Source organism: Paroedura picta, chromosome 13, assembly GCF_049243985.1.
Source record: "Paroedura picta isolate Pp20150507F chromosome 13, Ppicta_v3.0, whole genome shotgun sequence".
Lineage (NCBI taxonomy): Eukaryota > Metazoa > Chordata > Lepidosauria > Squamata > Gekkonidae > Paroedura > Paroedura picta.
This window is the reverse complement of record NC_135381.1, coordinates 36,422,503-36,449,244: the sequence shown is the minus strand read 5'-3', so window position 1 is coordinate 36,449,244 and position 26,742 is coordinate 36,422,503. Positions and strand designations below refer to the sequence as shown.

The 26,742-nt window shown below is 44.3% G+C and overlaps 1 protein-coding gene across 3 annotated transcripts in view; it reads left to right on the top strand.

Moving 5' to 3' along the window:
* Positions 1 to 26,742, top strand: part of DACH2 (dachshund family transcription factor 2) — a 355,035-nt gene that overhangs the window by 254,469 nt on the left and 73,824 nt on the right. For all 3 annotated transcript variants that reach the window (XM_077307556.1, XM_077307558.1, XM_077307557.1), the window contains 2 exons: positions 7,629 to 7,784; positions 16,797 to 16,969. In XM_077307556.1, coding sequence (XP_077163671.1) covers positions 7,629 to 7,784; positions 16,797 to 16,969 — 329 coding nt within the window. The remainder of the gene's footprint in view (positions 1 to 7,628; positions 7,785 to 16,796; positions 16,970 to 26,742) is intronic.

Below are 26,742 nucleotides of genomic sequence, written 5' to 3'. Positions count from 1 at the left end.
AGCGAAATATTATAGATATCTAAATGCTTTCAAGTATCCAACCTCAGTGGAATAAAATGAAGAGTCAGACTATTTCAGAAAGCAAACTGCATGGTTGAAAAGAGAGTGCTTTACATATTTAAACAAATTGACTTCCTCCTCAGAATATTGCCAACTTTGAGTTGGAAAAAGTCCTGGAGATTTGGGGCTGGAACCTGGAAAAGTCTAGGTTTGGGGAGGGTGGGGGAATGGGCTTGTCGGCTACTAGGTGGTAGCTGGAGATTTCCTGGGGTTATAATTTTTCTCCATTAGGGTAGCCAGGTAGCCAGGCACCAGTTGGAGCCTGGGGATCCCCTGGTTTGGCCCCTCTCCTCCACTTCAAGTATTCAAGGAATCCGGGGAAAATCTCCCCCCCCCCAAGCACACACAAAAAAGTGACATTTCTACATCACCCACAAGTGAGGTGAGGACATTGGTGATATCAGGGAGCGACACTCTGGTTTGGGGAAAAATTCTATGGTAAGAAGCTAATTCTACCATAGAGTTTTGGCCCAAAAACCAGAGTGGTTTTTTTTTTCAGGCTTCTTCCCTCCCAACTCCTGGTAAGCTTTCCCCCGTCCCCCGCCAGGAAGTCTGATGGGCCTTGCAACCCAACTCTCCATGCAACAGAGATTAGGTCACCTGGAGAAAATGGCTACCATGGAAGGTGAACTCAACCTTTTTTGTGTTGCGGACCGCTGCCAAGGGGTGGCAGGAGAGGGTGACCCGGGGCCCCGCGCATGCGTGGTAGCCCCGTGCATATGGGCATGTGTGAACCTGCCACGCATGCGCGAAACTGCCACACGTGCGCATTTGCAGCCCTGCCGGGTGCAAATGCGCATGCGCAGCAGGTCCACGCATGAGCGTTTGCGCCGCCAGCATGCCAGCAGCCATGCTTCCCTCCCCCCCCTCCCGCAGCAAGAAGCTTGCCGGGTCACAAGCTAATCGGCCTCTTCGGCGGCCGATTTGCTTGTTGCCTGGTGAGCTTCTCGCTGTAGGGGGGGGAGGGAGCCGCAGCCCGGGGGTTGGGGACCACTGCTCTATAGCATTATACCCCACTATCTTCAGGGTCCACCCCCAAAGTCTCCAGGTATTTCCCAACCCAGGGCTGGCAACCCAACGGAGGGAACTAAGTGGGGATTTGATTTATTTGATTTATTTATTATATTTATATACCACCTTCCCCTGAGGCTCAGGGTGGTTCATGTGAAACATAGAGGAACAGGAACAATACAGAGTAAGCTGGTAACTATAAATAACAATAGAACAATAATAAACAGTGAGAAGAGTAAATTCAAAACCGCAGTTTTTCTCTGCCCTCCTCCTCTTCCTTCCAGCCACTCGCTGGTACTAGAGCAGGAAAAGAGCCAGAGGGCAACTACAAAATTAAATTTGCAAAGGCAGAAAAAAACAAGCCCTCTGTTTTCTGTGCTGAGTCACATGTACACAAGCTGACCAGTTAGAAACTCTTCTTGAGCTGTGGCCTGATTGTCTCAGAGCAAATAAAGGGTATTTGTGGGCAGAGGAGGGGACTGGGTTGTGACAAAACTTCATCATCATCTTGTTTGTCTATTGGAGCTTCACCCGCTTTACTCATGGTGATAAATCGCCGGCCCAGATGGCAAAACGCATTCATCACGCACACCTTCGATTTTTCTAACAGACATCTTTCTCCTCTGCATTACATTTTCCCAGTGAGGAGGGAGTCTTCCAGGGGCTCAGATGGGAAAGTGGGAAAATGCTTTGGGGTGACCAGCTGGCCCTGGTCTGTTAGAAATCAGTCCATTAGTGGCCAGGCTTGAGCCAGGAGGTGGTCAAAGCTCTGTGGCTGAGTGTCAGCCTTCCCAGTGAGCCGGCCTAGACTGAGGGACTGAACAGATTTGCAAGCTTTATATCAGACAGTGACATGTGATTTGTCCTCTCGGGACACCTGACTCATCAGGGCGGGAAGATTATGGGGCAGTTGAGTCAGTGACTCGATTTGCAGATCAAAGCAACCCTGATGGCTCCTGAATTGATACAATAAGTGGATAACCCAGAATTAAGTACTAAGTGCAAGAAATCTTATGTTGATTATTTATTTACTAAAATAAATACACACTTTTTTTTTCTCATGGCTTAAGGCATAACCAGGAAGGTACAATTAGCAAACCAATCGGAAAGAACTGGTAGCTGCAGAAAATGTGCGTAGAAATAGCATTGAACTGGGTTCTTCAGAAAAATACAGGAGGAGGAAGAGAGCTTTTCATTTAGTTGTAATCATAAATGTTTGGAATGGAAAATTGTAATGGCTTCTGGTCACATGCAATAAACTTTTGACTGACTGATTGATTTAGAAAAATGGAGGGGACTGGAGAATATGACAATGGGAAATTTTTTTTTAAAGGATTTCATTGAAGATGGTGGGCCTTTATGAATGTGTTTTTCATTTCATCTCCAGGCTTGCCACTGTGTATAAACGTAACAGAGATTTGAAGCTAATCCCAACTGTCAGAAAAAAATGCCATTATGTGTGTTTTCAAACACTTGTTTGTTACATCCACATGTTGCATTTTTAGCATGAACTTTATTGAAAGCAGTCTATACACCTGATAGTAAGGATTAGCCCCCATCTGCGGATATGTAAATCAACAGATTGGGGCCACACTGATGCCAAACAGATTTCTCTGCAATTTTGAGGGACGCCCCAGATTTGCAGATAATCTGAGATTTAAAAAAAAAAATTAAATTGGAGAGATATAAATCTCCACCCCCCAAAAAAAAACAAAAGCATTATCTGTGCATGTGCAAACAATTCAAAAACTTACCTGAGAGCCTTGCTGTGCCTGGGAGCAGCATTGGCAGTAACTGCGGGGGGGGGGGGCTCAGTAGGTCTGGCTACAGAGGCTGGAACCTCTTTTAGGCCTGGGGGTGGCAATGTCCCTAGAGAGGGACAAGTGGCAGTGGAGCCGGGGTGAGCTGCAGCAGGCCCATCTATAAAAGCTGGAAGCCTTGCCCAGCCTGGTGCGGCATTGGTGGCATAAAGATTTGTGAGTATACTGAAGGATTTGCGACACTGGGGAATTAGTGAATACACCTTCCAGCCTTTAAATAAAAAAGAAATCGAGTCACACAAGCAGAGAGACAGAAGGATTTACCCTTCTTTCTGATATGTAATTTCACCTATTAAAACATATGCATACTTTTGTGGTTGACCTCTCTTCTTTATCATTCTCTGGATAATAACACACTTGGAGGTGGGGTGGATCAGTTTCACATGCAGGGGAGGAAGTTAACCCCTGCCTTTTCCTGGACTGGGCCTTCCATGGTCCTGTTTTTCTATTTAAAAAAAAAAGGTTGTCTCTTCCAGTATCATTTCTGCTTTAGCCCTCAGAATACACAGCCATAGCCGGCGGTCTGCCCAGTTTTCCGTCACTGTGAATTTGGGACAGTCAAGGTGCATTGTGTTAAATTTATGATGAAAATGCTGACACAACCAGCACAAATATAGCTGTGCTATTGAACGCTGCTGTAATTATGCCACATTATATTAGAACATATGGCATAATTTAGCACGACATAAATGCATCTTTCTTTGTCAATGCATTGCTCATCATTTTTGCAAATTGCAAATCTGTAATAGTAAAGGTAATTCATAGCTTAGCTGTAGTATTAAAATGATAAAGCATTTCCCTTTCCCCCCCTCAATCATTGATCTTTCAAATTTTTTCTGTTTGATAGCATTAATCACTTTTATTAGCCAAGTGCTCATCATAAAGAATGTTGAGTGTTTCTGTGCTGTTACATTCAGCTTCAATTAAGATACATTTCCCCCTCCTGCCACTGTCCCTTACATGTCAACCAAGTATTACCGATTATAATTGGAAATCAAGTTAATGAATTCCTGGCAGTGTCAATAATCCAGATAGGCTTCCCCACGCCCCCTTACCAGTGCAAACTCTAGCCGAATAAATTTATTAAAGGGGTAACAGGAAAGGAAAGAACCACTTTGAATATTTTAGCCTATACCTAATATTTATGGCTAGGGAGCTAATATACAGAAAAGAGAGGCCAGCTGGGTAAGATCAGTGTGGTGGCGGCATGGGGCAGTGGCTGATGGTGTGATGTCATTTCCAGGAAAACCCAGACAACAACTGTAAAACCAGAGTCTTCTGTAATTCCTAGAGAGGCCTGGCATCACTTCTCGGTTTTATCACGTTTTTCCATTTCTGAGAAAGGCATGACATTGCTCGTGAGCTGTCCTGGAAGTGACATAATACTTACGACCATTTTTAAAATTTTATTCTTCTTCCACGACTGCTCTGGAGACGCTGAATAAGATAAATTCCATAGTTCATATTACAGGGTGTTGACTCATTCGTTCCTCCCCCCAGTTTGGTGTAGTGGTTAGGAGTGTGGACTTCTAATCTGGCATGCCGGGTTCGATTCTGCACTCCTCCACATGCAACCAGCTGGGTGACATTGGGCTCGCCACGGCACTGATAAAATTGTTCTGACCGGGCAGTGATATAAGGGCTCTCTCAGCCTCACCCACCCCACAGGGTGTCTGTTGTGGGGAGAGGAATGGGAAGGCGACTGTAAGCCGCTTTGAGCCTCCTTCGGGTAGGGAAAAGCGGCATATAAGAACCAACTCTTCTTCTTCTTCTTCTTCTTCTTCTTCTTCTTCTTCTTCTTCTTCTTCTTGTTTGTTATAGTCCGTTGTCAGTTTCAACAAGAAAACAGAACAAGGGAAGGGCTGATAGGGAATGCATGTGACACAAAAGGATGGCTGCAGTGGCCCTATTGACTGAAATCCCAAACAAAATATTGAAGTCAGTAGACATAGGAGAGCCTAACTTTGCTTAGGACCGCCCTGCCTGCCTAAATTGAGAAATGAGGCCTTGTCATGCAAAACAAACTTAATTTGGTACAGGAACCTGCAAGATGTCAAAGGAGCATGTTTGAAACAACTTAATTCTCAAACCTCCCTCTTTTACTTCCCTCTTACCTTCCTCCCAGTTCAAAACAAATGGGTTTGTATTCTTCTTCCTGTATTTTGTACTTTATTACTTCATTCTGCAGGAGTCTGCTTTGCCCTGCCCTAAAAGCCGGGAGGGAAGGTGTCACGTTAAAGATATTTAAGGATAAAAACATCCTGCAATCTGTTATCATTAGTTTAAAATGAGTCTTACTAACCTGCAAAATGATTGCCTAGAGCAGGGGTAGTCAAACTGCGGCCCTCCAGATGTCCATGGACTACAATTCCCAGGAGCCCCTGCCAGCTGGCAGGGGCTCCTGGGAATTGTAGCCCATGGACATCTGGAGGGCCGCAGTTTGACTACCCCTGGCCTAGAGCTTTACTGTTCATGCATGTGGGTTTACAGGTATGTCTGTTAAAGAAGCAATTGGGCTTTAACTTCTAGAGATCTTGGAGAAGGTGCTAAAACCTGGTGAATGATCATTTTAGTCAGTGGTCCCCAACCTTTTTATCGCCGGGGACCGGTCAACACTTGACAATTTTACTGAAGCCCAAGGGAGGGGGGGTAGTCTTTTGCCAAGGAACGTCGCTGCCGCTGCCTGAGCCCCTGCTCCGCTTGCTTTCCCGACGGTGCCCCTGACTTCCCACCGCCCACTGGGGGGTGCTGCCAGCAGCAGCTGCACAGTGCCACGCTGAGGAGGAGCCCCAGCCATGGTGGCCACTGCTTTAGGATGCTTTGGGCTGATCCTGCGTTGAGCAGGGGGTTGGACTAGATGGCCTGTTTAGTCCCTTCCAACTCTACGATTCTATGATTCTATGAAAGCACCAAAGGTGAGCCGGTGGCAGAGTGGCAGGGTAGCCCCCGAGGCAGCAGCTGGGGAGGAGGACAAGGAAGAGCCATGACCCGGTACCGATGATCTGTGGCCCGGTACCGGTCCCCGGACCGGGGGTCGGGGACCACTGATTTTAGTGACAAGCACTTAAAAAAATTTAACAAGAATGCAAAAATCAAAACTTTATAGGGCAGTGCTTTAGCCAGGAGCTGGTTCTTGTTCTTTGGTCAAGTCAAGGTGGTGGTGGTACTGTCTAGATCAAGATGTGCATCTGGGTATCCAGACAGTGTCTTGGCTACATTTTAACTGTCTAGTATGTTTTTTATGCTGCCCCTCCTTGGAAAAGCTCAGAGGGACATACAGAGGGGCTTTCTTGCCCATTTTATCTTCACAACGACCTGCTAAGTAGTTTAGACTAAAACAGTGTGATGGGCTCAAGGTCCCCCAGAGAACTTTATGGTGGTGGGGAATTTGTACCAAAGTCTTCTAGGTCAGGGGTAGTCAACCTGTGGTGATGTTCATGGACTACAATTCCCTACCCGAAGAGGCTGGCAGAGGCTCATGGGAATTGTAGTCCATGAACATCTGGAGGACCGCAGGTTGACTACCCCTGTTCTAGGTCACAAGTCAACACACTAATCATTACACCACATTGGCTATCTTTACAAAAGCCAAGCATCTTTCAGTGCCATGGTAGTTGAAATTGTGCCCCCCAAAGTTGTATTCTCTGACATTCATAAATTATAACCTTGGGTATGCAATTGTTCTGTCATATGAAAAAGCAACAACCTGCCCAGGGCAATGAAAGTATTCTTCCTGACTGCTGGACCCAGACTTATTCTGAAGTTTCCTGATAGATAGCATAGTTTTAAGACCATCTTTGCATGATCATGGACTAGACGCTTGTGTACTTCCTGTTCTTTTTATTTAAATCAGGTTCCTAGGAGTTGTATAAATACTCAATTCTGTGCTTGTGTGATGAAATGACAGACATACAGCCCTGGCATGCCGAATCGTTTTTATCACAGCAAGATCCTGATCAGGCAGAAACTTCGCAGGGCTTTCTGTGACTGTCAAGTGGGTGATGGTTTACCCAAGCTAAAATTTTGGTAGCTGGTCCTCTGAAGTAATGACAGACACAAGGCTTGCTTCTCTCTGTGTGCTAGCTCACTCTGAAGCTTGGTAGCCTTCTCGAGCAGGCTATCCTTTTATTTTATTTTCAGCCCAGGAAAGCAGACTTCGCAATATACATATCAGCGGACATGAAAGTTTGCAGAAGATTTTGGTTATGTTCACATCCCATTGTAATCAGAGGGCAAGACATAGCTTAATCTTCACCCAGGAAGGTTTCTCTAGATCAGCTATTTGCAGAAACCCTGTCTTTCTTATGATTACACAGAGACCCTGGTCCAGCCTGCGTGTGCCCAACAGCAAAGAGCAGAGACAAAATTAAACAAAAGAGACAAAATTAGTTCAGCAGTGGAATAGGCTGCCTAAGGAGGTGGTGATCTCCCCCTCACTGGCAGTCTTCAAGCAAAGGTTGGATACACACTTTTCTTGGATGCTTTAGGATGCTTAGGGCTGATCCTGCGTTGAGCAGGGGGTTGGACTAGATGGCCTGTATGGCCCCTTCCAACTCTATGATTCTGTGATTCTATGATTCTATGATAAACAAATCTCTACAGTCCTCCTCTTCTTAACTTCCAGTCCATCATGACAGGAGAAGAATTCTCGCCATCCTACGTGAATAAGAGGGAAAAACTGGCTGCCTCTCGTCTTCCAAGAATCTTTGAAAACCTCTTGATCATGCTGTTTTTCAGGTGGAAGTGAATCCTCATGGGATAAAGAGAAGCTCCAGTCTCCCATCACCACAGGATCCCATCACGGAGTTAGCCATGCATCACTTTCGGGGCAACCCAGTCTGGGAAGTGCTCATCCCCTCAGCCCTCTGCAGCAGAACCATCTGCTCACTAACAGTACGTACAGAGGCCTCAAAGCCAAAACTCTGAGTTGCTCTTCTGCATGGTATGGAGGAGGGTGGGAAGTAGAATATTTGCACTGAGGGATTAACCATTTTTCCCAGGCTTTCTTTATATGATGGTGGTAGAAAGTGCCATTAAGTTAGAGCTGACTTGTAAAGACTCTGCAGGGCAGGCTTTCTCAACCAGGGTTTTGTGAAACCCTGGGGTTTCTTGATAACCCTGGAAGCTGTGGGGGGGGGGTCCCAAATGGATAGGAGCTAATTAGTTTTTGATACATTTTTTAAAATTTGTTAACCATTTATCAGGTGATATGACCCTCCTCCCAAAATGGTCACTGATAGACCTGGAGGGGGTGAGAAGGGGAGGGGCCTCAGATGGGCATATACGCAGCTATGCTTCCCAACCATCTTCTGCATCATCACGCCACTTTTGGGATTTCTCCAAGCCTAAAGAATGTTTTAGGGGGTTCTCAATTGTAAAAAACTGTAAAAGAAAAACTGTAAAAAAAAAAGATTGCTGTGTGGTTTTTATGGCAAGAGACATTCAAAGGTGGAATGGCTGTCCATTGCCCACCTTTGGCCAAATCCTGTTTAGGTTCCAAGATCTGACAAGATCAGGCTAGCCACACACACATGTGAGATGATAAACAGACAGGCGGATGGGCCTGGGGCTTGTTTTCTTGCCATTTGGGGCGGCGATGTGAGTTCTGTATCACTCTGGCCTTTCTTAGACAAGCATGATTTGCCACTGTTATTCTTACTCTGATCAAATCCAGATTGGATTGTTTCTTTCTCATATTCATATCCTGCGCTTTTCAACCAAAAAAATCTATGAAGCAGCTAACAACCTGCTCAGTATTATAATACCGTTCGTTCGTTCGTTCGTTCGTTCGTTCGTTCGTTCGTTGGTTAGTTAGTTAGTTAGTTAGTTAGTTAGTTAGTTTTATTACGGTCATAGACCAGCATAAGATGATACAGAAACATCCATTAAAACCAGGAATTAAAACATCTTAAAAGATAACAATAGAAAATAGAAAAGGTAGATGAACATAGCTGTCCAGATTCATTTAAAACAGACCATTCTATTACGAATTTTGAACTAACTAATTATAATACCCTAAATACAATGATCAATGTTAGACTATCCCATATAAGCAAACATGGTATAATCTGAGCAGTACTGCTGCGAAGATGAGTTCTTACATTACTCTTAAAAACAACCAACATATAAAATCAGTTTTTAAAAACAGAAAAAAGTGAAAAGTAGCAGGAATAATGAAAACAGAGAGCATGCAGGTCTTTTCCTTTGGAACACCAGTGTCTCAGGTTGAGAGGCCAGGATGAGAGGCGGGATGGGATGTCAGTAACCTGGAAGTAAAAATAATGAACTGGGGGGGGGGGGTTCCCAGTGAAGAGACAAATATAGAATAATACAGACACACTGGGAAACCAATATGGCAATAAAAAATATCCAAATTGGACTCTCTGTTCAGTTTCAGTAATTCTTTTATTCTTATTTCACACAAGTCCCAACGCATTTCGCCTACAGCTTTTTCAAGGGACGCGTCTGAAGCGCCACAAGCTATGTTTAGCTATTGTATGATCTTATACTCTGTCAAGAGATTTCTTAATAAGTTGAAGTTGGTCCTTAAATATAAAAACCGTCCCAGTTTGGTGAGCCAGTTTGGTGTAGTGGTTAGGAGTGCAGACTTCTAATCTGGCAAGTCGGGTTCGATTCTGCACTCCCCCACATGCAGCCAGCTGGGTGACCTTGGGCTCGCCACGGCACTGAGAAAGCTGTTCTGAGCAAACAGGAATATTAGGGCTCCCTCAGCCCCACCCACTCCACAGGGTGTCTGTGGTGGAGAGAGGAATGGGAAGGCGACTGTAAGCTGCTTTGAGCCTCCTTCGGGTAGGGAAAAGTGACGTATAAGAACCAACTCTTCTTCTTCTTCTTTAAAGGCCTTAAGGATCCAGGACCGGCATACTTGCGGGACCATCTTTTCCCTTCTAATCCCCAGGGGTGCTAAGATCATCACAACATCTGCTCAGGGGCCCCGGCATGAAAGAAGTAAAGTTGGCCTTGACCAGGGCCTTTTTGCCCTGGCCCCAGCCTGGTGGAATGAGCTCACAGGAGAGATTAGGGCCCTGTGGGTCCTAAATCAATTTCACAGGGCCTGCAAGGTTGAGCTGTTCCACCAGGAAGGAGAGGAGATAGAAGATCTGCTCCTGCCAAACCTTGTCCATTTGGGACTTAATCCAGGGCATGACTGGGGAAACTTTGAATGTTTTAATGTTTGAACTCCATATATGTTTTTAAGGCTGAACCTGCTCTAAGCACTGGAAGGGCAGGATATAAATAAAACATTCATTCATTCATTCATTCATTCATTCATTCATTCATTCATTCATTATTAGGTGGCATTTTTGACTTAATTTATTATTTATATTGTTTTTATGATGTTTTTCCATCCTGAGCTGTATTGGAAGGATGCTCTATAAAAATAAATATATATTTTTTTGATAAAAATGTGAAATTCCGGTTTTTGTAAGTCAGTGGGATATTTTGCTTTTGATCTCAATAGAATGTGAAAGATGCTCATCATAACAACGTAGCCCCACTGAATTACCAGATTTTATTTTTTGTGCCGGAAAGCATTTTGTTGTTGTTATGTGCGAAGTCGTGTCCGACCCATCGCGACCCCATGGACAATGATCCTCCAGGCCTTCCTGTCCTCTACCATTCCCTGGAGTCCTTTTAAGTTTGCACCTACTGCTTCAGTGACTCCATCCATCCACCTCATTCTCTGTCGTCCCCTTCTTCTTTTGCCCTCGATCACTCCCAGCATTAGGCTCTTCTCCAGGGAGTCTTTCCTTCTCATGAGGTGGCCAAAGTATTTGAGTTTCATCTTCAGGATCTGGCCTTCTAAAGAGCAGTCAGGGCTGATCTCCTCTAGGACTGACCGGTTTGTTCGCCTTGCAGTCCAAGGGACTCGCAAGAGTCTTCTCCAGCACCAGAGTTCAAAAGCCTCAATTCTTTGACGCTCGGCCTTCCTTATGGTCCAACTTTCGCAGCCATACATTGCAACTGGGAATACCATAGCCTTGACTAAACGCACTTTTGTTGGTAGGGTGATGTCTCTGCTTTTTAGGATGCTGTCTAGATTTGCCATAGCTTTCCTCCCTAGGAGCAAGCGTCTTTTAATTTCTTTGCTGCAGTCCCCATCTGCAGTGATCTTGGAGCCGAGGAAAATAAAATCTGTCACTATCTCCATTTCTTCCCCATCTATTTGCCAGGAATTGAGAGGGCCGGCTGCCATGATCTTTGTTTTCTTGATGTTGAGTTTCAAGCCAACTTTTGCACTCTCCTCCTTCACCCGCATCAACAGGCTCTTTAGTTCCTCTTCACTTTCAGCCATTAGAGTGGTATCATCTGCATATCTGAGGTTGTTGATATTTCTCCCTGCAATCTTGATCCCAATTTGTGACTCCTCTAATCCCGCCTTTCTCATGATGTGCTCCGCATACAAGTTAAATAGGCAAGGCGACAGTATACAGCCTTGCCGAACTCCTTTCTCAATTTTGAACCAATCCGTGATTCCATGTTCAGTTCTCACTGTTGCTTCTTGACCTGCATATAAATTTCTCAAGAGACAAATAAGATGCTCTGGTATTCCCATCTCTTTAAGAACTTGCCACAATTTGTTGTGCTCCACACAATCAAAGGCTTTAGCATAGTCAATGAAGCAGAAGTAGATGTTCTTCTGGAACTCCCTAGCTTTTTCCATGATCCAGCGTATGTTGGCAATTTGATCTCTAGTTCCTCTACCTCTTCGAAATCCTGCCTGTACTTCTGGAAGTTCTCGGTCCACATATTGCTGGAGCCTAGCTTGTAGGATTTTGAGCATAACTTTGCTAGCATGAGAAATGAGTGCAATGGTGCGGTAGTTTGAACATTCTTTGGCATTGCCCTTCTTTGGGATTGGAATGTAAACTGACCTTTTCCAATCCTGTGGCCATTGCTGAGTTTTCCAAATTTGCTGGCATATTGAGTGTAGCACTTTTACTGCATCGTCCTTTAAGATTTTGAATAGTTCAACTGGAATGCTGTCACCACCACTAGCTTTATTGTTGCTCAGACTTCCTAAGGCCCATTTGACTTCACATTCCAGGATGTCTGGCTCCAGGTCAGTAACTACCCCACTGTGGTCATCAGGGATGTTAAGCTCGCTCTTGTATAGTTCTTCTGTATAATTTTGCCACCTTTGCTTAATCTCTTCTGCTTCTGTGAGGTCCCTACCATTTTGGTCCCTTATCATACCCATCTTTGCATGAAACGTTCTCTTCATATCTCCAATTTTCTTGTAAAGATCTCTGGTCCTCCCCATTCTATTGTTTTCTTCTATTTGTTTGCACTGTTCATTTAAGAAGGCATTCTTATCTCTTCTAGCTTTTCTCTGGAATTCTGCATTCAATTGGGTGTATCTTTCTCTTTCTCCCTTGCCTTTCACTTCCCTTCTCTCCTTAGCTATTTGTAAAGCTTCCTCAGACAGCCATTTTGATTTCTTGCATTTCTTTTTCTTTGGGATGGTTTTAGTTGCTACCTCTTGTACAATGTCGCGAACCTCCGTCCATAGTTCTTCAGGCACTCTGTCTATCAGATCTAATTCCTTAAATCTATTTGTCACCTCTACTGTATATTCGTCGGGGATATGATCTAGTTCGTACCTGAGTGGCCTAGTGCTTTTCCCTACTTTCTTCAATTTAAGCCTAAATTTTGCAACAAGAAGCTCATGATCTGAACCACAATCAGCTCCTGGTCTTGTTTTTATTGCCTGTATAGAACTTTTCCATCTTTGGCTGCAGAGTACATAGTCAATCTGATTTCTGTGTTGACCGTCTGGTGATGTCCATGTGTAGAGTCGTCTCTTGGGTTGTTGGAAAAGAGTGTTTGCTATGACCATTGTATTCTCTTGACAAAATTCTACCAGCCTGTGCCCTGCTTCATTTTGTACTCCAAGGCCAAACTTGCCTGTTATCCCAGTTATCTTTTGGCTTCCTACTTTAGCATTCCAATCCCCCATGATGATAAGCACATCATTTTTTGGCGTTGCTTCTATAAGGTGTTGTAGGGCTTCATAGAACTGATCAACTTCATCCTCTTCAGCAGCAGTGGTTGGGGCATAGACCTGGATCACTGTGATGTTGAATGGTTTGCCTTGGATTCGAACTGAGATCATTCTGTCATTTTGGGGATTGTATCCCAAGACTGCTTTTCCTACTCTCTTATTGATTATGAAGGCTACTCCATTTCTTCTGCGAGATTCTTGTCCACAGTAGTATACCTGATGGTCATCTGAATTAAATTCACCCATTCCTGTCCATTTTAGTTCACTGATTCCTAAAATGTCGATGTTCAGTCTTCTCATTTCTTGTTTAACCACGTCCAGCTTGCCTTGATTCATGGATCTGACGTTCCAGGTTCCTATGGAATAAAAATCTTTACAGCATCGGACTGTCTTTTCGCCACCAGTTACTTCCACAACTGAGCGTCCTTTCGGCTTTGGCCCAGCCGCTTCATTCATTCTGGCGCTACTCGTACTAGCCGTCTGCTCATCCCCAGTAGCATATTGGACACCTTCCGACCTGAGGGGCTCATCTTCCAGCGTCATATCGTTATGCCTATTGGAACTGTCCATAGAGTTTTCATGGCAAAGATACTGGAGTGGTTTGCCATTTCCTTCTCCAGTGGATCACCTTTTGTCAGAGCTCTCAGCTATGACCTGTCCGTCTTGGGTGGCCCTGCACGGCATAGCTCATAGCTTCACTGAGCTACGCAAGCCCCCTTGCCACAACAAGGCAGCGATCCTTGAAGGGGGCCGGAAAGCATAATTTCCAGCAAAAAAATGGTAAGCTGGTAGAAGGGAGAGGCACCTTGGTAATTCCACCAAGCTGGATAGTTCACCATCATTGCAACATCCCATCTTCTTTTTTTGTCTCACTTATAAAAGAGGATATTGTGCAGGGAAGAGAGGGAAAACAATATAGATGAATGGCCTGTTAAGAGTGACCAGCTGTGGAGAACAAGAAAACAGTTGTGAAAGGGAGACAGCCAATGAATGAAGAAGGAATCAGATCTGCATTGTAATGTTTCAATTTGCGTCTTCCTCACACTGGGGTGAATTATTTGAGGTAATTTAATTTCAGCTCCTTAATCCTCATTCTCATCTGTGCGGCCTGTATTGCTGTTTGCAAAGGGCACACAGAATCAGTCTTGAGGTAACATTATCTCTGGTCCTGTACATATCTTTAGCCTTTTCACCAACATAGTGGCAGCACAATACAGCACAATCCTAAATGGAGTTATACCCTTCTAAATGCACTGCAGTCAGTGAATTCTGCCTAGAATTGTACTGTGATTTTATGTTCTGTATCCTGGGAACACTCCGAGTTATATTCTTCAGTCATCTGGAGAGATCTACATGCAGAATTTCCCTTTCTTACCGGATATTTTTTTTCTCTCATGTTGTCATGACTGTTGATTCTTCAGCCATGTTCCACGAGACTTCAAGGGTATATCGAATATCAGGCATCAGGTCTGATTTGCGATCGTGAGATGTGTTTTTTTCACACCCCTTTGCAAAGTCTTGATGCATTGTGCCTTAAACATGGCGACGTGCAGTTAAATTCTGTCTGTAGCATGCATTTAGTTTGCATGTCAATTGGACTTTAAGCAGGCACGCAACTCAGTTGTGGACAGATGGTGTCTGGGAGTTTTGAAACTCCATAGAGTACGAGGAAAGATTACCAGGCTGCCGCGGGGGTATCACTGAGGGAACAAAGACTTATGTTTGCCTGAGCTTGGCGTGTGAAAGGGCTGGGGTGCCAGTACAGTTTAAAGACAAGAGAAATGCCACAGGCATTCTTTCATAACTCTTTTTCTTTGTTGTTTTATCATTCATCCCATTCTAAAAGTAAGATATTTCTCTGCCTCTAAATTTTTTCAGTCCTTCCCTAATTGATATTGTACTATAGAGGAAGAAGAAAAGAATAGTCAGTTCTTATATGCCACTTTTTCTAACCTGAAGGACTCAAAACTGCTTACAGTGCCCTTCCCTTCCTCTCCCCACAACAGACACCCTGTGAGGCGGGTGAGACTAAGAGAGCCCTGATAGTACTGCTTGGTCAGAACAGCTTTATCAGTGCCGTGGGGAAGCTGGCTGCACATGGACGAGCATTGAACCAAACCAAACTATACGAAGCTGTCTGTTTCCTTGATGGGGAACATCACAGTGAAAGTCCTGCATTAATCCACCAAAACCTGTACTGGCCTACCCATTTTCTCATAGGTTTGAATCAGACATAACACAAAACCATGCTTTAATTAAACTTAAGGGATGTGCAAGGGGGAAAAAAATTCAGACTGTTTCAAGTTCATTTCAGCTCACTTTGGGCTGAATCTACTTTGGCCGAATCACCTATAGTTTTTTTCGGATTAAGTCAATGGGAATTTCCCCCTTTGTGTCTTTTCTAGGCTCTAGGGCAGTGGTCCCCAACCCCCGGTCCGGTGACCGGTACCGGTCCGTAGATCAGTTGGTACTGGGCCACAGCTCCTCGTCTTCCTCCCTGGCTGCTGCCTCGGGGGCTGCCCTGCCACTCTGCCGCCAGCTCACCCTTGGTGCTCTCCGGCAGCCCGCATTGCTGGAGCTCCCCCTCAGCGTGGCACTGTGCAGTGACTGCTGCTGGCAGTGACTCCCAGTGGGCGGCAGGAAGTCAGGGGCACCGGCAGGAAAGCAAGCAGAGCAGGGGCTCAGGTGGCGGCAATGTCACTCAGCAAAAGACTACTCCCCCCCCCCAGGGCCTCAGTAAAATTGTCAAGCCTTGACCAGTCCCCAGTGATAAAAAGGTTGGGGACCACTGCTCTAGGGGATGGGGATTTGAGGGAGAAGCACCAAACTTGTAGCATGGCTGCAGGAGCCTCTCCTCGAAAGAGCCCCCAAGTGGTAAACAGATCGGACCAGGGAGTCCAATCCAGCCTCCGTTATTTCCTATGATGAGGAAAAAAATTAGATTATTTGGTCTGTTTGTAAATTCCAATATTTTTGCAACTTTTGTTTTCTTGTTTGACGAGAGATTCCTGCCACTATGCTGCAATTTGTGCCTCTACTTCAACTCCCCCCCCTCCAGCCCAGAACAGATGAAAAGGGGAACTTTTTTTCTCTTTCTCTTTAAAGTTTAAATGGCCACTTGTCCAAATTGGCAAATTGCATTTCAGAAATTCAAACAAGGTTGATTTGGCCATTTAAATGTATTGGGGAATGGCAATTTGGACCAGATTCAGAATGGCAATTTGTACCAGATTCTGCAGATTTGTGCCTGAATCAAGGCTGATTCAGGTACCTTTTGGCTGATCCCAATTGAAGTGTACATCCCTATTAAACCTGCTGTGAGTACTTAATTTTGGATCCTGGTGTGAGGAGGCCTAAATAGCCACGGGCAAATAGTGGTGGAGTGGTTTGGGGTTAGTTATGGTTAGCTCTGCATATGAATAGTCTGAAAACTATGGTTTTACATGTTCTATAAGCATAGATGTCACGGCTTTGTTCCCTGGTGCTATGTTCAAGCCATCCATTGTTACATTGATGCCTGGCTTGAGCAAAGGTTATGGAAACCATCACTTGTCAAGGCAAAGAGTAATTGAGTAGTTCCCTGTATTCTGACTCCTGGTTACATGAATTAATTGTATGATTGAGTCATAATTAGAATAAATTTGCTTTTTCATGATGTTGAATCAAGCCATAATCACTACTCAGGGTACTAGTTTCGACCTGTCCCAAGTGCTAGTTGTAAGCATCAGGAGGAGGATAGTAATAATTAATATTTTAAATAATAAGTAATTATGTTCTTAGGTTATTAATCCAATTAAGTGTTCACTGTCTTGAATTATGGTGTTGGAGTAAGGTTCGAAGTGATGGCCATGCTTGTTTTGCTTCCCCATCCCTTCCAGGAATAGATTTACCCTTCATGATGATGCCCCATCCCCTTCTTCCGGTCGGCCTACCTCCTGCTTCTGTCGCAATGGCTATGAATCAAATGAACCATCTCAACACTATAGCAAACATGGCAGCCGCGGCTCAGATGCACAGCCCCCTCTCAAGAGCCGGAGCCTCCGTCATAAAGGTAAGGCTTGGCAGAACTGTATATATTCAGAGAAAAATCTAGGTTTAACCCTTTATCGTGTGTTTCAAATAGCACTGTCTCTAAAGAGCATTTTGAAACTTGAAACTGATTTAGAAACTGATTTAGAATGAAACTGAAACTGATTTAGAATGAAGTAGTCTGTAATCAGGGATCCTCTTGGTAAACGTATTTCAATGAGTCAAAGATTGCCAAAAACTTCTTCTGTAAATCTGGGCAAAATTCCAGTTGTTGACTATGATGTAATGGTAGTTTCCTCACTACAGTTGTCAACTCCAGATTGGGATTTTCTTGGAGATCTGGGGGTGGAGGGACCTCAGCATGGTATTATAGCATACAGTCCACTCCCCCCAAGCAGCTATTTTCTCCAGGGGAACTAATCTTTCTAGCCTGAGGATTCATTGTAATTCCAGCAGATCTCCAGGCTCCACCTGGAACTTGGCAACTATATTCCTCACCTTCCTCTGATGGCCTCAGCAATGGTACTTAAAAGCTCCTTCTCCTCAGTATGTGCTGGGTCCAGAATGATTGATGGGTGCCTGGAAGCTTCCTCCATTCCCTTTGGCTGTTGGAAGTTAGACAGTGTCATATCATGGGTATGCCAGGACATTTTCCCAATACTCTTTAGCCAGTTTTCTCCTTGTGATGATGGGCCAGTTTTCTTCTTGTGATGATGCTTTAGGATGCTTTGGGCTGATCCTGCGTTGAGCCAGGGGGTTGGATTAGATGGCCTGTATGACCCCTTCCAACTCTATGATTCTATGATTCTGTGACTGTGGCTCCATAAGAGGGCCCCCTTCAGGGATACCTGGGAACTTCCTAGAGGCGCTCCTTTTCGGAGGCTGCCAGATGGGTGGGGGTAAAGGGCAGTCTCCCTTGGAGCTATCACTGTCTTTGCTGCCCTTGGGTGACTCAGCCTAGGTCTCTCCCTCAGACCAAAGGGCACCTCCCTGTCCCTCCAAGCTCTCTTGGGGCCACCTCCTTCCTGGTTCACTGACCTCCTTTCCCTCTCTGCCTCCTCAGCTGTTTCCCGTTCTTCCTGGCTCCACCTTCCCCATCTTCCTCCCCAGTCTTCCTCCGTGTCTTCTGTCTCCTTTCTCCTCCTCTCTCTCCCTCCTTTCTTCTTCCAGGGGAGTCTTCAGTGCTCCTCTTTCCTCATATGCTTCCAACCCTCTCCTAACCCCCTTTCCTTTATACCCAGCTGCCCTCCCGGATCCCACCCCCACCCCCAAGGTCTGAAAAGCTGAGCTTAGCATCAGGCACCAAGTTACTGGGGTGGGTCTACATCCGGCTTCCTGCCTTGGGCTGCACTCTCTCCTTCTGCCATCCTTGGGTTGGTGGGATCAGGGCTGGGGAGTGATGGGGTTGTTGGGGTTTCTTACAGCCACTCCACCCAGGGGACTCCCTCAGTGGAGGGCTTATTCCTCCTGGGGTTCTGGGCCCATCTTATAGGGCAGATAGGGGTGGCAGTGCTCAGCAGGCTTCACCCTGGCTTCTCTGGCCCCCGTGCCTGCTTCTCAATTGAGGCTCAGTGCCCTCATTTGGCTCGTTGTGGCTTAAGGTGGCCTGAATCTCCCTGGGGCTGGCAGCATCACAAGGCAGCCCTTTTTGGGTGACTGGTAAATGGGGTGGGGTCAGTCTCTGCTCCCTGCCCGAATTGGACAGGGGAAGCCTGGGTTGGCCAGGAAGGGACCTGGACACTGTCATGTATGTGGGACTTGAAAAGGGTTGCCAACCCCCCAGGTGCAGGTGCAGGTGCAGGTGGGGGGTCTCCTGGTGCTCCTCTCTGCTGCCAGACAGCTGACTGGGCACGGGAAATCATCCCCCCCCCAAAAAAGGTAAGAAGCTGGAAATAAACGCAAAGTCCCTACATCACCTATATGTAATTTTAAGGCAAAACTCTGTGTAAGAAGGTAATTATAGCCTAGAGCAGTGGTCCGCAACCTTTTACAGGCTGTGGACCGGGGGCAGCAGGGGCGATTGCCCGGCCGCGCATGCATGCATGCGCCATGCGCGGCTGAAAACGTCTACAGTCTCATCAACAGCCTCCAATAGATTGTAAGCTATTGTACCTCTTCACCTGCTTCCTACTGGCATGGGAAAGGTCTGTTTATTGGAAGTTTTGGGATGAAGCTATCATGTCCCATCTCTGTCCCCCCTCTATATTACATTTGCCATTTAGAACAAAGCTGTCTCCCCCCCCTCCCACCTGCCCCCAACCCATTCTCAAATATGCCTGCTCAGCAAAGTTAACATTTAGTACTCTGGAAAGAAATGTCATAACTATGAAATTTGATTTCTTCTTGACAAGAGCACTATAAATTAGGCAGAGCCACGGTGGCCAGGTATCGAAAGACTTCTCTGCCACCTATAATCTCATCTAATGTGATTAGCAGCTTCTACTAGCACTTCTATAGTTAAGACTCTGTCAGAAACTCTATTATAAATCCCTGCCTTCAGGGATTTACAGCTCCTCTGAGAAAACTTTCTCTGCCTGAAAGTTGACTCGCTATGAGTCACTCCCAGGATCAGAGTCTTAAACCAAATGTCAATGTTCTCTGTTTCTAGAAAAGGGCAAGTGACCAAAGAAAGCCAGCATGGTATTTGGATTAAAAGTGGCAGACTCTAAGTTGGAGAACAGAGTTTGATTCTCCACTGCTGCACATGAAGCCAACTGGGTGACCTTGGGCGAGTCACAGTTCTCTCAATGCTCTCTCAGCCCCACTGGCCTCACAAAGTGCCTGTTGAGGGGAGAGGAAGGGAAGGCGATTGTAAGTTGCTTTGAGACTCCTTCAGGTAGTGAAAAGTAGGGTATAAAAACCAACTCTTCTCCTTTTTAAGGAGTATTAGGTAACTCTGTTGTTTATTTCGAAGGCTGGGCTAGTCTTCCTAAGCTCCCCCGCACCATTTATTTCTGATTATACCCCCTTTCTATCTCAATTGTATCTCCTGATGGAAGGCCCATTCTGCACAAGGACCAATGTTGCCAATTGGTTCCACAAAGCGGAAACGCTATTTTAAAAAGTGGAATCTCGGCGTTACACCTACCTGCATTTGTAGTAGAATCCAGTAGCGTTTCATTCGTTTCCCACAGGTAACTGGTCTCACAGGAATCACTAGAAAGGACGCAATTTTTTCTGTGCTTGGTCCCGCCCCTGGCCGTCAATCAAACAAACAGCCAATGGCCGGTTGTTATCATGCCCCTTTCCCTTTAAGCACAGTTTAAAAACACACACACACACAAACACGTTGCAATGAATATGCCTTGATTCTTCCTAACGTAGAGACCCATCTAGCAGGCGTGTGAGCTGGCGAGTCATCATTACCACGCTCCCCTGAGTGAAAAAAAAATCCCCCCCCCCTGCACGGGTGCGATTTTCGGCCGAAAATAAAGGGAACTGGCAAATGTGTTGTGCTTGGGGACTTAGGGGAGTTTTAAAGCACTTCTGTGGAGGGACTGTAGCCGGAGAAGCCTTGCTGGGTGAATGAAGCCTAGCTGGTTCGTTGCTTTCCCTGCTCGCTCCGAGGGGGGGGGGAAATGGTGATTGCTTCGCCGGAAGTTCGGAGGACAGAGCCAGGGCCCTGGCTCTGTCCTCCGAACTTCCGGCGTTGGAACCGCAACAATGAGAACGTACAGGTCTTTTTCGCTAGTGCTGCAGATTGTTCACAAGAGTGTTGCGCTTTTCCAAGGGTGAATCCACTTTTCCCGATTTCCCTAGAAGCGCTACAATGAATCGCTTTGGGCAGGATTGTTGCAGGAGTGTTGCAGATTGTGTGCGACGTCTTGCGGAACTGCAAATTAGTAGCGTTTACAATTTGAAAGCCTTCTGCTACATTAAACTTGTGCGGAATCACTCTAACAATTCACGTGGCAGTTTTTAACATTAAAAATAGAGGAAAGTGGTTTACCAGTTATATGGACCAAAAATAAAAGATTGTCACTGTTAGATAAGGCTGGCGGGAAAGTATGCTATTCTGGATTTGTAAAATCTATGAGCATTTTGCAATTTATGTATTTTCAGGCACAACCTCGAAATCTTATGAGGCCAACCATTTATTAGACCTTTGTTATTTTCTGTGCCCTTTTAATGTTGGCTCAGCTGTTAACGTTTTTAGTTAATAACAAATATAGCTGTAATGTGGACTGGAAGTAGCATTATTGTCATTAAGCCCGGGAACAACATTTAAATCACTCCGATGCTGTGCCGAAGGAGGAATGCTTTCAGAGCAGAAAGGAGATTGGAGAGACGTGGAAGTCTTAATTAGTTTGAAGGAAGTGAACAGTCCTTGCCGTGTGATGGAAGAGAAAGGTTAGGCAGTGAATTTATTAGGGGGTATATTTACAGTGCAGTCCTCAGCACAGTTATTCTGTTCTAAGTCCATTTTCAAACAGTATAGAAGTGTGCAACTCTACTTAGGACTTCACTGTTAAAATATTCAGGACACCCCTAAATTTGGCCTTATCCTCTCGGTGCTCCAGAGCTCCTTGTTTCAGTTTTGAGAGGGATTTGTTAATTTTCCTGGAAATGTACACATTGCAAGATACAGTACAAAAACAAGAGTCCCTTTTCACATGATGCATAATTAGATTATGGAACACATTACCACAAAACATAGTGCTAGCTGCAAGTCTGCATAGTTGTATGAGACAGATTCATGGAGGAGAGGTCCATTGAAACATCACGATGGCTAGAATGCCCATGTTAAACCTCTGAATGCTAGTTGAAGGACAACAATATGGGTGGGATTATGGTCTCCTTGAAGTGTTTGTTGGCATTCTGGGAATATCTGATTGGCCACTGTGGAAAACCAGATGAACCACTGAAAATAGAAGCCATTATTACCATTTGTAGCCACCAACCTGTCCTCATCGGTTGGGCAGTTTTTTAAATCATTGTTCACTCTTGCAAGATTGACCCATTCCTTTTTTTCTTTATAACAGTAGGCCTTCTGGAATATGAAACTGGTCCTGCCCCTTCAACCTTTCAAAATGTTAGTGGATAAGAGACATTCCAGTTCCTCAGAATTCCCAACAAGCAAAGGAAGAATTCCCTCTGAAACCAGGCCTCATTCTTACTGAGATGCTTAGCCTCTGTCTGAGCAGAACCACATGAACATATATAAAATGGCCACCTTGTATTGAGTCAAGCCATTGGTCTGTCTAGTCTACTCTGTTTTAGGCAGAAGTTGGTCTTTCCCACAGCTACCCATTTGAATCTTATGTTCAGTCAGGAAACTTTATGGCACAAAGAGAATTTGAACCTGGATCTACCAAATTCTTATCCATCGTGCTAATTACTACACCATCCATGAAGATTTTATTGTTTTGTTGTTGTTATTTAGTTCTGCCTTAAAGAGGCCATTTGGCTGTTCTTTAAAATGCCCCCTTCTTTTGTCTTCTGCATAGGCACTGGATTGTCAAGATATTTTAAAACGATTAAAGTGGATAACAGTGTTGGTCTGAAGTAGCACAACAAGATTTGAGTTCAATAGCACCTTTACAACAAGCAAAGATTTATTCAAGGCATGAGCTTTCATGTGCATGCACACGGAAACTTCCACTTTGAGTAAATCTTTGTTGGTGTTCAAGGTGCTATTGGACTAAAATTTTGTTGAAATGTTTTAAAAGTTATCCTTAGTGACAGTTTTAATCAGGGGTCTGAAAAAAAAAGAATTAATATTCATATGGGAAGATCCTTTGCTCTTCCTTGCTTGCTAAAGAAGTGCCCCAGGGGTGTGTTCTGGGTTAGCTATTTACCAGTATTCATCTGATTATCTGCGGACTTGTTCTGTGTTTGGCTGAGCAGCTGGCAATTAATGAGTTGATGAGAAATAGTTGCAATGCAGTTAAATTAGTAAGTGAACATCTGGTTTTTAAAACTAATACACACTGGAGAGGAACATTTCCCCACCGATTCTGTTGGACCATACATTTGACAGTTTCCAAAGATGCTCTATTCAAGTGATGGAAACTTGTTTCTAGGGGATGATATTTACCACCAATCCATTCTTCTAAATCCTTCTGTCCTTTGCCTGGGGAAGGAAGAGTCCAAAATCTGAAGTGTGTTTATGCAAGAAATTACTATATCCTTTGCATAAACAACAAATAGAACAATCTTTTTCTGTAGAATATATTTTCAGCTTTGATGAAAGAGGAGATGGAACCTAAAGTGTGTTATCATGCCCCAGCAACAAGGCCAATGGAAGGACTATTTTTCTGTATTGGTATCTTTACCATAAACTAGCCATTCTTCAGTATGTCTGTAGCTCTTTCTCTTCCTGCTGTTGTACTAGGACATTTGTTCCTTAAGATACCTAAAGGCTCCTGTGTCCTAAAGGCTTTCAGCAATTCATGTTAAGCTTCCATATAGCATAAGTAGAAGATTAACAACACCCGTTATGCAATCCAGACCAAATAAAATCAGTACATCAGGAATTCCAGAAAAGACTCTGTCTTCTAACCTAGCGATCCCCAACCTGTGGGCCGCGGAACACATGCGGTCCTTCGACTAATTGGAGGTGGGCCCTGAAGAACGCCTTCTCCCCCCCCCCCGGCCATTTACTTCATCCCCCCCCCCAGCCTTTTACAACATACTTCATTGTTGTGGCGGGTCTGTATCTTATTTTGAAGGGATGTTTAAACATTACCATAGCGATCAGAGAGCGTTAGGGCAGTGGTTGAGAGTAGAGGAGTAAACTACCCCCCCCCACCGGGCCTCAGTAAAAGGCGTTGAGTGGTCCCCGGTGAGTGGTCCCCGGCATTGAGTGGTCCCCGGTGATAAAAAGGTTGGGGACCACTGTTCTAACCTCTTCTGTAAACTACCAACGGATAATGGCGATCTGTTCAAAATCATTGGAGAAATTGCTGAAAATGTGCTATGACAGATTGATTACTAATCAAACATCTATATGAAAATAACCTACAAGAAGGGTTCAGAAGAGATATTCATGTGTTGTTGTTTTCCTCATATCCTACATGGGTCTGTGTATGTTTTTTATTCAGTCTTGAAAGGGCACTCAAGACCTGGACATTATTTCATAGCCCCCTCTCCCATTTTATTCTCTCAACAACTTTATGAGGTAAGTAAGGTTGAGAAAGTGGGTGTGTGACTGCCCCAAGGTCACCCACTGAGTTTTAAGTCTAGTGTGGGATTTGAACCCTGATCTCCCCCACTACACTTTAACCTAACTCATCATCTACAGAAAGATGAGAAGATCTTCCATATATTGTGTAATAAAATCAGAGTCCAGTAGCACCTTTAAGACCAACAAAGATTTATTCAAGGCGTGAGTTTTTGAGTGCCGTCATGACAAAGAGTGCTTGCACTCGAAAGCTCACGCCTTGAATAAATCTTTGTTGATCTTAAAGGTGCTATTGGACTTTGATTTTATTGTGCTACTTCAGACCAATATGGCTACTCATTTGAATCTATCCATATATTGTGTGTAATGGAGATACACAGCTGATGTAGTTGATTCAGCGTAGCTGACTGTTCCCATTGGAAAGTTCTCCACAAAAGAGCTGAAGAAAGACAATTTTTTTTAATTCCTTGATGAATTAATGACAAGTAAGGTTAAGAATTTTTTCAACAATCATTGCTGGTCCTCATCTTCCCCATATGTTTGCAAGCTTAAACGGTGTTTTGCGGTATCAGATACTGAATCAGTATCATGTTTTTTCAACAGTCAATTTTTTATCCTGTCTCCAGTTTCATTAGTAAGTTCACTCCCACATTGTGCTTGGTAGATCGCATGGCAGATTGCCTCCTCTCTTTAACAAGAAGTATCAAGACAAATGTAGGAATAAAATTTCCAGTATTCGGACAGAGCTCCAAAACCCACTTGTCAGCAGAGAAATGCCATTAAGTCCTTAAGGAACTCATTAATAGATTAACATTTGGATGAGTAATTATAGCCGGGCTGGAAATAAAAATAAACAAGCACGCCTTCATGTCACTGCTTCTCTAAAGGCTTGGCACACACGTGAAGATCAATACTATAAAATATCACTGCTGGAGTTCTAAGGTCAAGTTGATTATGTCCAGACTAGGTATGCTTTATATGTATATGTATGAGTGTGTGTATTTGTAAGTGGGTCTGGCTACCGTCATTGTGAATAAGTATTCAAGGCCTTGAGAAAAGCATGGTATCGCGTCTTAATGGTGGTAGGGTGATCCCCTGAATGGGCAAGCCATCTGTAGAGTTAAGGCTGTGGGAAAGGTGCACCTCAGTGGGTGTCTGTAAATCTGAGAGAGGATTAGGTGTTGTGGATTTGGATAGAATAAGAGAGAGCTGCATGTTTGTTGTTCGAATGAGTAGAACCAGGATACAGCTTCAGAGGGAGAGGTGGTCAATCAGTTCACTGGGGATCCAGTGCAAGCTGTGTTGAATATTAATAGGAGCAGCTTTCTCCTACAAAGAACTCTCCATCTCTGGTGCTCATTCATCCAGTGGGAACCAACACTAGCATCAACTATAGAATTTTCCAGATATCGGGAGCAGTCACATGCAGACTTCTGTGGGCGTTTCCCTGGTCTTCAAGGACACCTCCTTCCCTGTGTTTCTGAAGGGTTAAGGTATGAAAATGCTGTCAAGTTGCAGCTGACTTTATGGAGACCCCACCATGTAGCTTTCAAGGGAAGTAAGAAACAGAGGTGATTTGCCATTGCCGTCCTCTGCAGAGCCTTCCTTGGTGGTCTTCCATCCAATTACAGAGCTTCCAAAATATGATGAGATCAGGCTGAACTTCTTGATACTTTCTGTGTGCAGAGTCTGAATACATTGTGCCACACTAGGCTGTTTATGAAATCTACCAACATCATCCCAATATGTCCTTCGAGTAAGGTGACCAGATTGTCCCACTTTTGGAGGGACATCTGGGGGCATGTGGCAAATTGTACTTACGTTGAAATTAAAAATATATATTACAATACTATTTTTGCGTTCTATGCGTTCTATGAAATGTTAAAATCTGGTCACCTTACCTTCGAGTCACATACTGAAAGGCATTCTCAATTACTGATTGCAAGTTTTTGGAAAGAGCAGTGTCTTAAGGAACAAATGTTCTAGTTCAGTGGCAGGGAGAGAAAAAGTTGCAGGCAGACTGAAGGATGGCTAGCTTATAGTAAAGTGCCAATCCCAAAAAGTAGCCTTTCTGTTGACCTTGTCACTCAGATTTGATAACACACTTCAGGTACAAATTCAAATTTAAAACACCTTTATTGGCATAATCATAACGAAGAAGGAATTTAAATTAAAAGAAGAGGTATTTCAATTCCCAATTTGTTCAAGAAAAATCAGGTAAAGGAATTTTGTGATAGCTTTAGTTACTTGTTACAAGGATGACCATGAACCAACTAAAAGAAGCAGTCAGAGACAGGGCAAGCCATCTGTAGAGGTGGCATGGCAAAAACTTTCCTATAGAATCGCCAAAGGTCGGACACAACTGAACATATAACATCATCATCATCATCATCATCAGTTACTTGTGGATTTTGGTCTGATAAGAGAAAGTGCACTGTTGCTGAAGGATCATGTATGTCATGTAAGAGCAGAACATGTTCCACTGACTTAGGTTTCTTTAAAGAGCACGTGCAAAGTCTGTTGGCGTATGGAATTTTAGCATAGCAACCTTTAGTCACTGCCATCAGTAAAAGGTTTAATTTCACAAGCATAAAAAATCATTTCAAAGAGGTTGATGTAAAGGACGTAAAATACCCCAGAATCCTCCTTGCCAGGGGATAGATTTTTTTAAA